Below are 13,341 nucleotides of genomic sequence, written 5' to 3' on the forward strand. Positions count from 1 at the left end.
AAAAACTGAACAAAAAATTTTAAAGAGAATAAAAGTAACCCATTAAAATGAATGGATTTTGAAGTTCAGTTACTGAAGATGACATGTGACATTATGATGAATGGTACTATAAGTTCACTTTAAAACACAGGTATTAAAGATACAGTTTTATTATTTTGAAAATAAGAATATAAATTTGAAAAGTCAAATGGGGAAAAAATGCTGTTATTAAAATATGAAATCTGCTGTGTAGAAACATACTGAAAATTGGTTATGGTGTGTACACAATTTGTAATTATATTCAACCAGGCTACAATTCAGAAGCCATGGCTGTCAACAGTGACTTACATTTTTATACAGGTCCAGTAAGAACAACCAAAATACAAAATATTTTTGAAGTTAATTTTGAACACCAAGAAAAGAAATCAGCATCTCGGTATATACACATTTAAGATGCGTGCATAGTTTACTTCCCTGTGAAAATATAAACCTAGGCTCTACCCGTTGAATCCAGTTTCTTTGCTTGTTTATTTATAGTAAGCTATGCTATTTTGCGGGGCTTCCCTGTTGACTCAGTGGTGAAGAATTCACCTGCCAATGCAGGAGACACGAGTTCGATCCCTGGGTCAGGGAGATCTCCTCGAGAAGGAAACAGCAACCCACTCCAGGATTCTTGCCTGGAGAATTCAATGGACAGAGAAGACTGGTGGGCTGTAGTCCACGGAGTCACAGAGTCAGACATTGACTAAAAGCAACAACAAAAAGCTGTTTTATGACAGACGCCATCTTTGTTCCCTCCTTACATTTAGATTTAGCTACCAGAGCACTTGGGTCAAGGAAGAAATTGTAGGTCCTTTAAAATATCCATGTGTGAAATGGTATTTCAGCATGTTAGATATACAGCTCTTGTAAAAATTGCCGTTGGAGTACTAAATGATGATGTAATAAATTGATGATTTATAGCTGACTAACTTGACACAATCAAGGATTATTACATTGTATCAAATGGGACACAGAGCTATGGAGTTATTCACTTTCTCTTATTCAGTATTAATAGTGAATACCTAGACTTCTACCTTACTCTAGCAGGCTCACTGGGATTCCTTTAAAGTTGGAATTTGTTTTCAAGTTAATTTTCTGATTTGCAATTCATTTTTATAGTTAAGACCTCATGAGGATTATATATATATATATAAAACTTTTGTCTCCTTTACATGTCACTGTCTGTGTTTAACAAATTCAAAGCATATCAACATTTGCTAAATTCTCTTTTCAGGAAAAAACTTTTTCAGAACTATTGCCCCAATATCTAGAAATGCACATTATAGTGGAAAAAGATTTGGTAAGTCAAACTTTCCCCTCCTTCCTTTGCTCTCTCTGTTCTTTCCCATTTTTTTTTCCTTTCTTAAAGCTTAATATTTTATTGCTGTCACTTAGAGAACATCAGCCAAAATGTTTAATCATTTCTGAGTATTAAATTTATGAAATCAATTTATGGAAATTTTTTATATGGTTCACTCTCTTATAGATTTCAAAATTAATATTTCTAACGATCATGAAAAGGTAGCTACACTTTTTTTGCTAAATGTTTATAGAAAAATTAAAACATGGAACTGCCAATTTGGAGCAATTTATCTTTCAGAGTCCAGACATTTTTTTATTTTATTTTTAATTAATTCATTTTTTATTGAAGTATAATTGATTTACAATGTTGTGCCAATATCCGCTATACAGCAAAGTGAATCAGTTATATACATGTAAACATTCCTTTTTAGTATTCTTTTCCATTATGGTTTAACACAGGACATTAAATACAGTTCCCTGTGCTATAAAGTGGGACCTTGTGGTTTATCTCCCTTCTCTCTTTAAACATTATGAAAAACTTCCTTAAAGACATAATGTAATTTTCTGATTATTTCCAAGTAAAAAGATTTAATTTTAGGTGCTCCTTGGATGTGGTTAGGAGGCCTCCCCCATGGCTCAGTGATAAAGAATCTGCCTGCAATACAGGAGACGTGGATTGGATCCCTGAGTCAGGAAGATCCCCTGGAGAAGGAAATGGCAGCCCACTCCAATAATCTTGGCTGGAAAATCCCATGGACAGAGGAGCCTGGAGGACTACAGACCATAGGGCCACAGAAGAGTCAGACAGGACTGAGTGACTAAACAACAAACAACAAGAAATGGATATAATCGGGATCCCAAGCTAGCCTAGGATGCACAATACCGTCTACCCACCCTCTCATCCGCAGATCAGGCCAGGATCTCTGCCCACACTTCTTAACTGCCTTGCCCGCTCCTTAACCTGCTGTACCCTCTCCGGTCACAGTGTTTTCTTTGAACTGTGATAGACATTTGCCATCTGACCAACTGACTTAATATTTTTTTCCAATTTTTTGAGGAATAATTGATAAATATGATTGTATATGGCTAAAGTGTACAATGTGAAGATTTGATGACCAGGTACATTGCAGATTGTTTACCAAGATAATTAACACATTGACTGCCTCACGGCATTAACACTTTGTTACGTGTGTGTGTGTGTGGTTAGAACACTTAAGAGAACTCATTAACTTTCAAGTGTACAATACCATATCATTATTCCTCTGGCAAGTCCATTACTTCCTCTGGCAACCAAAATTCTATTCTTTGTTTCTATGAAATTGGACTTTTTTTTTTTTTAGATTCTACATGTTAGTGATACCGTGACACAACATGGTTTTTGTCCTTCTTGGGTTGGCTTATTTCACTTAGCACAATGCCCTCCAGATTCATCATGTTGTTGCAAACGAGAGAATTTCCTCCTTTTTGTCACTGAATACTATGCCATTGTACATGTACTGTACTAAGTCGCTTTAGTTGTGTTTGACTCTTTAGCAACCTTATGGATTGTAGCCCACCAGGCTCCTCTGTCCATAGGCTCCTCCAGGCAAGAACGCTGGAGTGGATTACCAGGCCTTCCTCCCATTGTACATATATACCACTTTTTTCTGTTCTTTCATCTGTTGATGGACACTTAAAGTTGTTTTCATATCTAGGCTATGGTGAATAATGTTTCAAACATGGGCATACAGGTATTTCTATGAGATACTGATTTCACTTTCTTAGGCTCTCTACTAAGAAGTGGGATTGTCATTCATATGGTAGTTCCTTTTTTAACTTTTGAAGGAACTGTTATATTGTTTTCCATAATGGTGCACCAATTTACAATCCCAGTGTACAAGGGTTTTCTTTTCTCAACATGCTCACCAGCATTTGTCAGTTCAAATCATCTCTCAGTCGTGTCCGACTCTTTGCGACCCCATGGACTGCAGCGTGCCGGGCTTACCTGTCCATCACCAACTCCCAGAGCTTGCTCAAACTCATGTCCATTGAGTTGGTGATGCCATCCAACCATCTCATCCTCTGTCATCCCCTATCTCCTCCTGCCTTCAATCTTTCCCAGCATCAGGGTCTTTGCCAATAAGTCAGTTCATCACATCAAGTAGCAAAAATGTTGGTGCTTCAGCTTCAGTATCAGTCCTTCCAATGCATATTCAGGACTGATTTCCTTTAGGATTGACTGGTTGGATCGCCTTGCAGTCCAAGGGACTCTCAAGAGTCTTCTCTAATACCACAGTTCAAAAGCATCAATTCTTCAGTGTTTAGCGTTCTTTATAGTCCAGCTCTCACATCCATATATGACTACTGGAAAAACCATAGCTTTGATTAGACAGACCTTTGTTGGCAAAGTAATGTCAGCTTTTTAATATGCAAACTAGGTTGGTCATAGCTTTTCTTCCAAGGAGCAAGCGTCTTTTAATTTCAGGGCTGCAGTCACCATCTGCAATGATTTTGGAAAGAAAATAAAGTCTGTCACTGTTTCAATTGTTCCCCTGTCTATTTGCCATGAAGTGATGGGACTGGGTGCCATGATTTTAGTTTTTTGAATGTTGAGTTTTAAGCCAACTTTTTCACTCTCCTCTTTCACTTTCATCAAGAGGCTATTTAGTTCCTCTTCGCTTTCTGCCATAAGGGTGGTATCATCTGCATATCTGAGTTTATTGGTATTTCTCCCAGAAATCTTGATTCCAGCTTGTGCTTCATCCAGCCCGCATTTCACATGATGTACTCTGCGTTTAAGTTAAATAAGCAGGGTGACAATATACAGTCTTGACGTACTCCTTTCCCGATTTGGAAACAGTCTGTTGTTCCATGTTTGGTTCTAATTGTTGCTTCTTGACCTGCAGACAGATTTCTTAGGCATATGTAAGCTCTTGTTTTTTTCTTTTGTTTTGTTCTGTTTTCTTGATGATAGCCATCTGACCAGTGTGAGGTGAAATCTCACTGTGGATTTTGTTTTCATTTCCCTGATGGTTAGTAATGTTGAATACCTTTTCTGTACCTGTTGGTCACTTGCATGTCTTTTTTGGGGAAAATATCCATTTGGTAAACATAGTGTCTTTTAAATATCTAGATAAGAGTGAAAATGTTATTTCATTGAGTTAGTGTAAATTACTTTTAGAGGATATTGATAATTTTCAAAAGTGACTGTAGCTGTTTGCTCTTCCATCTTCTAACAAGTGATTGGTATTGATAGTCTTTTTCAACTTTAAATGGAGTATAATCTCTGAAAATATTGAATAACCATGGTATACACCTGAAGCTGATATAATACTGTGAATTGACTATAGTTTTTAAAAATATATATATCAGTTTCAAAGAAAAAATGTTTTCTTTCTTTTCACCTTTACCCTATTTCATTTTGTTCTTTATCAAACATTTTTGAATCATTCATGCCACATAATTTTCACTTTACATCATTAAGATTTCTGTCTTCCTAAAGATTTATTTGAGCATGTTGATTATTTTTAATATTTGTTTACTCTTATTTAATTGCTAAGCATGCAATGGGAAATACTGTGACTGATTTCTTCTGTTTTAGAAAATATCTACTTCAAGAAATCCCTTTATAATACAGACAGATCTGTGAAGTTATTTTAGTACCTCTCGATGATTTCAATTGTTTTTGCTGGACAGTATCTTTATTTTTTCTTCCCATTTATTTTTATAAGTTGGAGGCTAATTACTTTACAATATTGTACTGGTTTTTGCCATACATTGACATGAATCAGCCATGGATTTACATGTATTCCCCATCCCGATCCCCCCTCCCGCCTCCCTCCCCATCCCATCCCTCTGGGTCTTCCCAGTGCACCGGCCCTGAGCACTTGTCTCATGCATCCAACCTGGGCTGGTGGTCTGTTTTCACCCTTGATAATATACATATTTCAATGCTGTTCTCTCAAAACATCCCACCCTCGCCTTCTCCCACAGAGTCCAAAAGTCTGTTCTATACATCTGTGTCTCTTTTTCTGTCTTGCATATAGGGTTATCGTTACCATCTTTCTAAATTCCATATATATGCGTTAGTGTACTGTATTGGTGTTTATCTTTCTGGTTTACTTCACTCTGTATAATGGGCTCCAGTTTCATCCATCTCATTAGAACTGATTCAAATGAATTCTTTTTAATGGCTGAGTAATATTCCATGGTGTATATGTACCACAGCTTTCTTATCCATTCATCTGCTGATGGGCATCTAGGTTGCTTCCATGTCCTGGCTATTATAAACAGTGCTGCGATGAACATTGGGGTACATGCCTCTCTTTCAGATCTGGTTTCCTTGGTGTATATGCCCAGGAGTGGGATTGCTGGGTCATATGGCAGTTCTATTTCCAGTTTTTTAAGGAATCTCCACACTGTTCTCCATAGCGGCTGTACTAGTTTGCATTCCCACCAACAGTGTAAGAGGGTTCCCCTTTATCCACACCCTCTCCAGCATTTATTGCTTGTAGACTTTTGGATAGCAGCCATTCTGACTGGTGTGTAATGGTACCTCATTGAGGTTTTGATTTGCATTTCTCTGATAATGAGTGATGTTGAGCATCTTTTCATGTGTTTGTTAGCCATCTGTATGTCTTCTTTGGAGAAATGTCTGTTTAGATCTTTGGCCCACTTATTGATTGGGTCATTTATTTTTCTGGAATTGAGCTGCAGGTGTTGCTTGTATATTTTTGAGATTAATCCTTTGTCTGTTTCTTCATTTGCTATTATTTTCTCCTATTCTGAAGGCTGTCTTTTCACCTTCCTTATAGTTTCCTTTGCTGTGCAAAAGCTTTTAAGTTTAATTAGGTCCCATTTGTTTAGTTTTGCTTTTATTTCCAATATTCTGGGAGGTGGGTCATAGAGGATCTTACTGTGATTTATGTCAGAGAGTGTTTTGCCTATGTTCTCCTCTAGGAGTTTTATAGTTTCTGGTCTTACATTTAGATCTTTAATCCATTTTGAGTTTATTTTTGTGTATGGTGTTAGAAAGTGTTCTAGTTTCATTCTTTTGCAAGTGGTTGACCAGTTTTCCCAGCACCACTTGTTAAAGAGATTGTCTTTTTTCCATTGTATCTTCTTGCCTTCTTTGTTGAAGATAAGGTGTCCATAGGTACGTGGATCAGCATCGAAACATGTATATTATCAAGTGTGAAACAGATCGCCAGTCCAGGTTGGATGCATGAGACAAGTGCTTGGGGCTGGTGCACTGGGATGACCCAGAAGGATGGGATGGGGAGGGAGGTGGGAGGGGGGTTCAGGATGGGGAACACATGTAAATCCATGGCTGATTCATGTCAATGTATGGCAAAAACCACTACAATATTATAAAGTAATTAGCCTCCAACTAATCAAAATAAATGGAAAAAAATAAATAAAATAAAATAAAATAAAAATAAAAAGAATAAAATATATAACAAGTGAGAGTCTAGTTTGAATGCCTAAGTATGATTTTTTTACTGTTGTTTTCATTATGGTAAATATTATTATCTTTATGTTAGTATACTTTAATTTGTCTCACAAATCCTATGGTTTTCCTGCTTGCTATCATAAGAGATATTCATCATACAAGAAAAATTGCTGTCACTTACATTTTTAAGAGTCATAAAAAATTTCTTTTTCAGTATGATTATATGGGATCAGAAATGATGGCTGTAACACAGAAGATTATCCAGATTATTGGCCTTGTCAATGCAGTAAGTTTTAACATTTTTGCATGTATAAATTTATGAAAAGTCATAGAAAACCTTTCATTATATCATGGCAAATTAATGACTTCAAGTCCTTTATTTGGGTTAATATCCAAAGTAATCAAGTAAACTTTATTTTTTATGTACTGTTTTGATGTAATGATTTATTTTATTTGAATATATGCACTATAAATCTTATTTTTAGATGTTTAGTCAGTTCAAATTGACTGTGATATTGTCCTCCTTGGAATTGTGGTCAGATAAAAACCAAATTTCCACCACTGGAGATGCTGATGATTTATTACAAAGATTTTTGGCATGGAAACAGGACTATCTTATCCTTCGGCCCCATGATGTAACATTCTTACTTATGTAAGCACAATATTCTACATTAACAAAGAGATATACATAAATAATTTCATTAATTTTATAATATAATACGTTTGTAGTGTTGTTCAGTTTTCTGTAGGCCCCTTTGAAAATGTTAAGTAAAATATAGCTGTTGCCATCGAGATGATAGTGTAGTAGGAAATATGATAAAAATAAAAACAATCTGAATCACTTACATGACAAAATATTTTGGAATATAATTTATATGAAAAAAATCTGTCTTTCATGAGCTTTTATAATATCAGCTATATGACAGAATACATACAAACCCCACCTTATTAATAAAGTAAAACTGATACTACTCAGTTAATAAATACTACCTACCATTTGTGAATGCATTTCATGTCTACTGTTCAATAAAGAAACATTTAGGTTTTTGGTAATATGGTTAGGGCTTCCCTGGTGGCTCAGATGGTAAGAATTTGCCTGCAGTGTGGGAGACTCAGGTTTGACCCCTGAGTTGGGAAGATCTTTGGAGAAGGGAATGGCTCCCCACTCCAGTATTCTTGTGGAGAATTCCACGGACAGAGGAGCTTGGCGGGCTACAGCCTATGGGGTTGCAAAGAGTAAGACATGACTGAAGAAATGCCTGTCTATAATTTTAAAACTGCTTATATTTAGATGGCAAGAATTGCTTTCCATAAATTAAAAATTCCTCTTAATTTTTAGTGACCAAAACAATGAATTGCTGAATAAGAGAAACTGAGGAGAATTTGAGATAAGAAAATGATATCAAGTCAGGGAGTTAGGTTAAGAAAAAAAAAATTGGTATTAAGGTGAATTATAGTTTTCAAAAATTTGAGCATTTTGTATAGTATATTAGGTATTATTCAGATTAAAAATAGTATGTTTGAAAACTTATTTTAAATTTTATGGGAGATTTAACTTAATAAATAAGCTTGTGAATCGTTCTGAATGACCATGCTAATAAAAAGGCAACATTATAATGATGTAGTTACAGGGAACAGCCTAAATATGTGGGAGCAACATTTCCTGGCACAGTATGCAATAGAAGCTATGATTCAGATGTTGCTGTGGTATGTAATTTGTGTCCTCCCTGTGACTATTTTTTTTTCTAAACTTTATATTGCATTTTATAAATATCATTTTACATAATGAAGTAAACTTGATTTTTTCTCTATATCTGTATTTATTATTATTTTGTTGGGACAATAAGATTTTAATCTCAGACAGTTTATTCAATTATAAATTTCAAACATAGGGCAATGATACAAAGATATACTATATGAATGATACTATAACTCTTCACCAGCCTGGCATAAAAGATAATAGCATTGTATCAGATTTCCTAAGGACATAAAACCTTAGGGAAAAGTTAAAGCCTTCTGTTATGTCTCCTTCAAATTCAGGAAATAACAGAAGGCATGACTTCATACTAGTGAAAGGTTGTTGCTGAATCACGCAAAGACACTGGGGTTCTTGGCCTCTGGAGGAGAATTCAATCTGGGGCCAGAGACAAGGCTGGATGGCTCAGAGCTTTTGTGTAATAAAGTTTTATTAAAGTATAAAGGAGACAGAGGAAGCTTCTGACATAGACATCAGAGGGGGGTAGAAAGAATACCCCCTTGCTAGTGTTAGCAATGCAGTTATATACTCTCCAATGAATCCAAAGAATGTCTGGAGGTTGTAAAGACCTCACCAGACCTACTCCCATAATTTACAGTTTAAAATAATGGAATTAACCAGAAGGTTTAATCCAGAGACTGTCCTCAGGCAGGATATGTCCTTGTAAAGACCAGACCTACTCCCATAATTTATGTTTTAAGATAACAGATTGCCCGGAAAAGTATCAATAACCTCAGATATGCAGACGGCACGACCATTATGGCAGAAAGTGAAGATGAACTAAAAAGCCTTTTGATGAAAGTGAAAGAGAGAGTGAAAAAGTTGGTTTAAAGCTCAACATTCAGAAAACTAAGATCATGGCATCTGGTCCCATCTCTTCATGGCAAATAGATGGGGAGACAGTGAAAACAGTGTCAGATTTTATTTTTTGGGGGGGGGGGGGGCTCCAAAATCACTGCAGATGGTGATTGCAGCCATGAAATTAAAAGACACTTACTCCTTGGAAAGAAAGTTATGACCAACCTAGATAGCATATTAAAAAGCAAAGACATTACTTTGCCAAGAAAGGTCTGTCTGGTCAAAGCTATGGTTTTTCCAGTAGTCATGTATGGATGTGAGAGTTGGACTGTGAAGAAAGCTGAGCACCAAAAAATTGATGTTTTTGAACTATGGTGTTGGAAAAGACTCTTGAGAGTCCCTTGGACTGCAAGGAGATCCAACAATCCATCCTAAAGGAGATCAGTCCTGGGTGTTCATTGGAAGGACTGATGTTGAAACAGAAAGTCCAATACTTTGGCCACCTCATGCGAAGAGTTGACTCATTGGAAAAGACCCTGATTCTGGGAGGGACTGGGGGCAGGAGGAGAAGGGGACGACAGAGGATGAGATGGCTGGATGGCATCACCAACTCAATGGCATGAGTTTGAGTAAACTCTGGAAGTTGGTGATGGACAGGGAGGCCTGGCGTGCTGCGATTCATGGGGTCGCAAAGAGTCGGACACGATTGAGCGACTGAACTGACTGAACTGAAGATAACAGAATTAGCCAGAAGATTTAATCCAGAGACTGTCCTCAGGCAGGATACATTATTGTTATATAATCCTAAGCAATGTAGAGGAAAAAAAAAAAGTAAAAAGTTTGTCCTTTCTTCTTCCTTGAGTATTCCAGACCACTCTTCTTGGGGACCCCTAGACTTCTTATCAACCTGTCTAGGAAATGACTCTCTCACTAGTTTTTGCATATTTTATACTATTGTTACAAATACATGTAACCGTTAACTAAGTATTATTGTTTTGCTTTGTTCTTTATATATCATTTCAGAACTATTTTGAATAGCTTGTTAAAAGATGTATACAAGTTGAAGCATACAACTCTACTTACTTTGTCTTTCAAAATTGTATCTTATCAAATAAAGCAAATTTTCTTATTACAAATAAAAATGGTTTTACATGACTACTGTAAACAATTAAATCAGTTCTTTGCCTAATCTACACTTCTTGAATCCTCTTCCTTTTGTTTTTAAACTTTCCCTCCTGGCATATAATTTAGTGTATATTTCCTTTTAAATAAAAGTTTTATTGAAGTGCATCATGTATAGAGGACATTACACAAGTCATAAGTATATAGCACAGTTGATTTTGACCATGTCATATATAGGTATAAGTATCACAGAGGTCAAAAAATAAAATCTTATCAACACATCAGAGGACTCATAAATCCTTCCTCCCCCTATCTTGACACTTACTCACTGGTTAATTTGATCTTTCTTTGAGCTTTCTGTAAATAATAGAGTATGTGTTCTTAATGTGTGTGTCTACTACATATTTGCTCAAAACTACATCTTTGATAGTTATTCATGTTTATATGTGTAGAAATAGTTTGTTCATTCTTTTGCTCTATATTTCTGAGTAATATACTCAATAAATTCCTTGAATATTCAAACTTCAGTTCAGTTCAGTTTAGTCATGCAGTCGTGTCCTATTCTTTGCGACCCCATGGACTGCAGCACGCCAGACCTCCCTTTCAAACACCAACTCCAAGAGTTTAGTCAAACTCGTGTCCATTGAGTCGGTGATGCCATCCAACCATCTCATCCTCTGCCATCCCCTTTTCCTCCTGCCTTCAATCTTTCCCAGCATCAGGGTCTTTTCAAATGAGTCAGCTCTTCAAGCAGGTCGCCAAAGTATTGGTGTTTCAGCTTCAGCATCAGTCCTTCCAATGAATATTTAGGACTGATATCCTTTAGGATGGACTGGTTGGATCTCCTTGCAGTCCAAGGGACTCTCAAGAGTCCTCTCCAACACCACAGTTCAAAAGCATCAATTCTTCTGCGCTCATCTTTATAGTCCAACTCTCACATCCATACATGACCACTGGAAAAACCGTAGTCTTGACTAGATGGACCTTTGTTGGCAAAGTAATTAATGTCTCTGCTTTTTAATATGCTGTCTAGGTTGGTCATAACTTTTCTTCCAAGGAACAAGTATCTTTTAGTTTCATGGCTGTAGTCACCATCTGCAATGATTTTGGAGCCCCCCAAAATAAAGTCTGTCACTGTTTCCATTGTTTCCCTTCTATTTGCCATGAAGAGATGGGATCAGATGCCATGATGTTAGTTTTTTTTTTTTTTTTAATTTTTTTTTTTATTATTATTTTTTTTTCCCAGTGGGTTTTGTCATACATTGATATGAATCAGCCATGGATTTACATGTATTCCCAATCCTGATCGCCCCTCCCACCTCCCTCTCCACCCGATTCCTCTGGGTCTTCCCAGTGCACCAGGCCAGAGCACTTGTCTCATGCATCCCACCTGGGTTGGTGATCTGTTTCACCATAGATAGTATACATGCTGTTCTTTTGAAATATCCCACCCTCACCTTCTCCCACAGAGTTCAAAAGTCTGTTCTGTATTTCTGTGTCTCTTTTTCTGTTTTGCATATAGGGTTATCGTTATCACCTTTCTAAATTCCATATATATGTGTTAGTATGCTGTAATGTTCTTTATCTTTCTGGTTTACTTCACTCTGTATAATGGGCTCCAGCTTCATCCATCTCATTAGGGCTGGTTCAAATGAATTCTTTTTAATGGCTGAGTAATATTCCATGGTGTATATGTACCAGAGCTTCCTTATCCATTCATCTGCTGATGGGCATCTAGGTTGCTTCCATGTCCTGGCTATTATAAACAGTGCTGCGATGAACATTGGGGTGCACGTGTCTCTTTCAGATCTGGTTTCCTCAGTGTGTATGCCCAGAGAGGAGAACATAGGCAAAACACTCTCCGACATAAATCACAGCAAGATCCTCTATGACCCACCTCCCAGAATATTGGAAATAAAAGCAAAACTAAACAAATGGGACCTAATGAAACTTAAAAGCTTTTGCACTACAAAGGAAACTATAAGTAAGGTGAAAAGACAGCCCTCAGATTGGGAGAAAATAATAGCAAATGAAGAAACAGACAAAGGATTAATCTCTAAAATATACAAGCAACACCTGCAGCTCAATTCCAGAAAAATAAATGACCCAATCAAAAAATGGGCCAAAGAACTAAACAGACATTTCTCCAAAGAAGACATACAGATGGCTAACAAACACATGAAAAGATGCTCAACATCACTCATTATTAGAGAAATGCAAATCAAAACCACAATGAGGTACCATTACACGCCAGTCAGGATGGCTGCTATCCAAAAGTCTACAAGCAATAAATGCTGGAGAGGGTGTGGAGAAAAGGGAACCCTCTTACACTGTTGGTGGGAATGCAAACTAGTACAGCCGCTATGGAAAACAGTGTGGAGATTTCTTAAAAAACTGGAAATAGAACTGCCATATGACCCAGCAATCCCACTTCCGGGCATACACACTGATGTTAGTTTTCTGAATGTTGAGTTTTAAGCCAACTTTTTCACTCTCTCACTTTCTTTCTTTCTTTTTTTTCATTTATTTTTATAAGTTGGAGGCTAATTACTTTACAATATTGTACTGGTTTTTCCATACATTGACATGAATCTGCCATGGATTTACATGTATTCCCCATCCCAATCCCCCCTCCCACCTCCCTCTCCACCCGATTCCTCTGGGTCTTCTCAGTGCACCAGGCCCGAGCACTTGTCTCATGCACCCATCCTGGGCTGGTGATCTGTTTCACTATAGATAATATACATGTTTCGATGCTGTTCTCTCGAAACATCCCACCCTTGCCTTCTCCCACAGAGTCCAAGATTCTGTTCTGTACATCTGTGTCTCTTTTTCTGTTTTGCATATAGGATTATCATTACCATCTTTCTAAATTCCATATATATGCATTAGTATACTGTATTGGTCTTTA

The 13,341-nt window shown here is 36.8% G+C and overlaps 1 protein-coding gene across 1 annotated transcript in view; it reads left to right on the forward strand.

The window, feature by feature from the left end:
- ADAM18 (ADAM metallopeptidase domain 18) overlaps positions 1-13,341 on the forward strand; it is a 109,889-nt gene that overhangs the window by 13,541 nt on the left and 83,007 nt on the right. The window contains exons 7-10 of the mRNA XM_043893635.1: positions 1,256-1,321; positions 6,969-7,040; positions 7,240-7,406; positions 8,380-8,461. Coding sequence (XP_043749570.1) covers positions 1,256-1,321; positions 6,969-7,040; positions 7,240-7,406; positions 8,380-8,461 — 387 coding nt within the window. The remainder of the gene's footprint in view (positions 1-1,255; positions 1,322-6,968; positions 7,041-7,239; positions 7,407-8,379; positions 8,462-13,341) is intronic.

This window comes from Cervus elaphus, chromosome 32 (assembly GCF_910594005.1).
Source record: "Cervus elaphus chromosome 32, mCerEla1.1, whole genome shotgun sequence".
Classification (NCBI taxonomy): domain Eukaryota; kingdom Metazoa; phylum Chordata; class Mammalia; order Artiodactyla; family Cervidae; genus Cervus; species Cervus elaphus.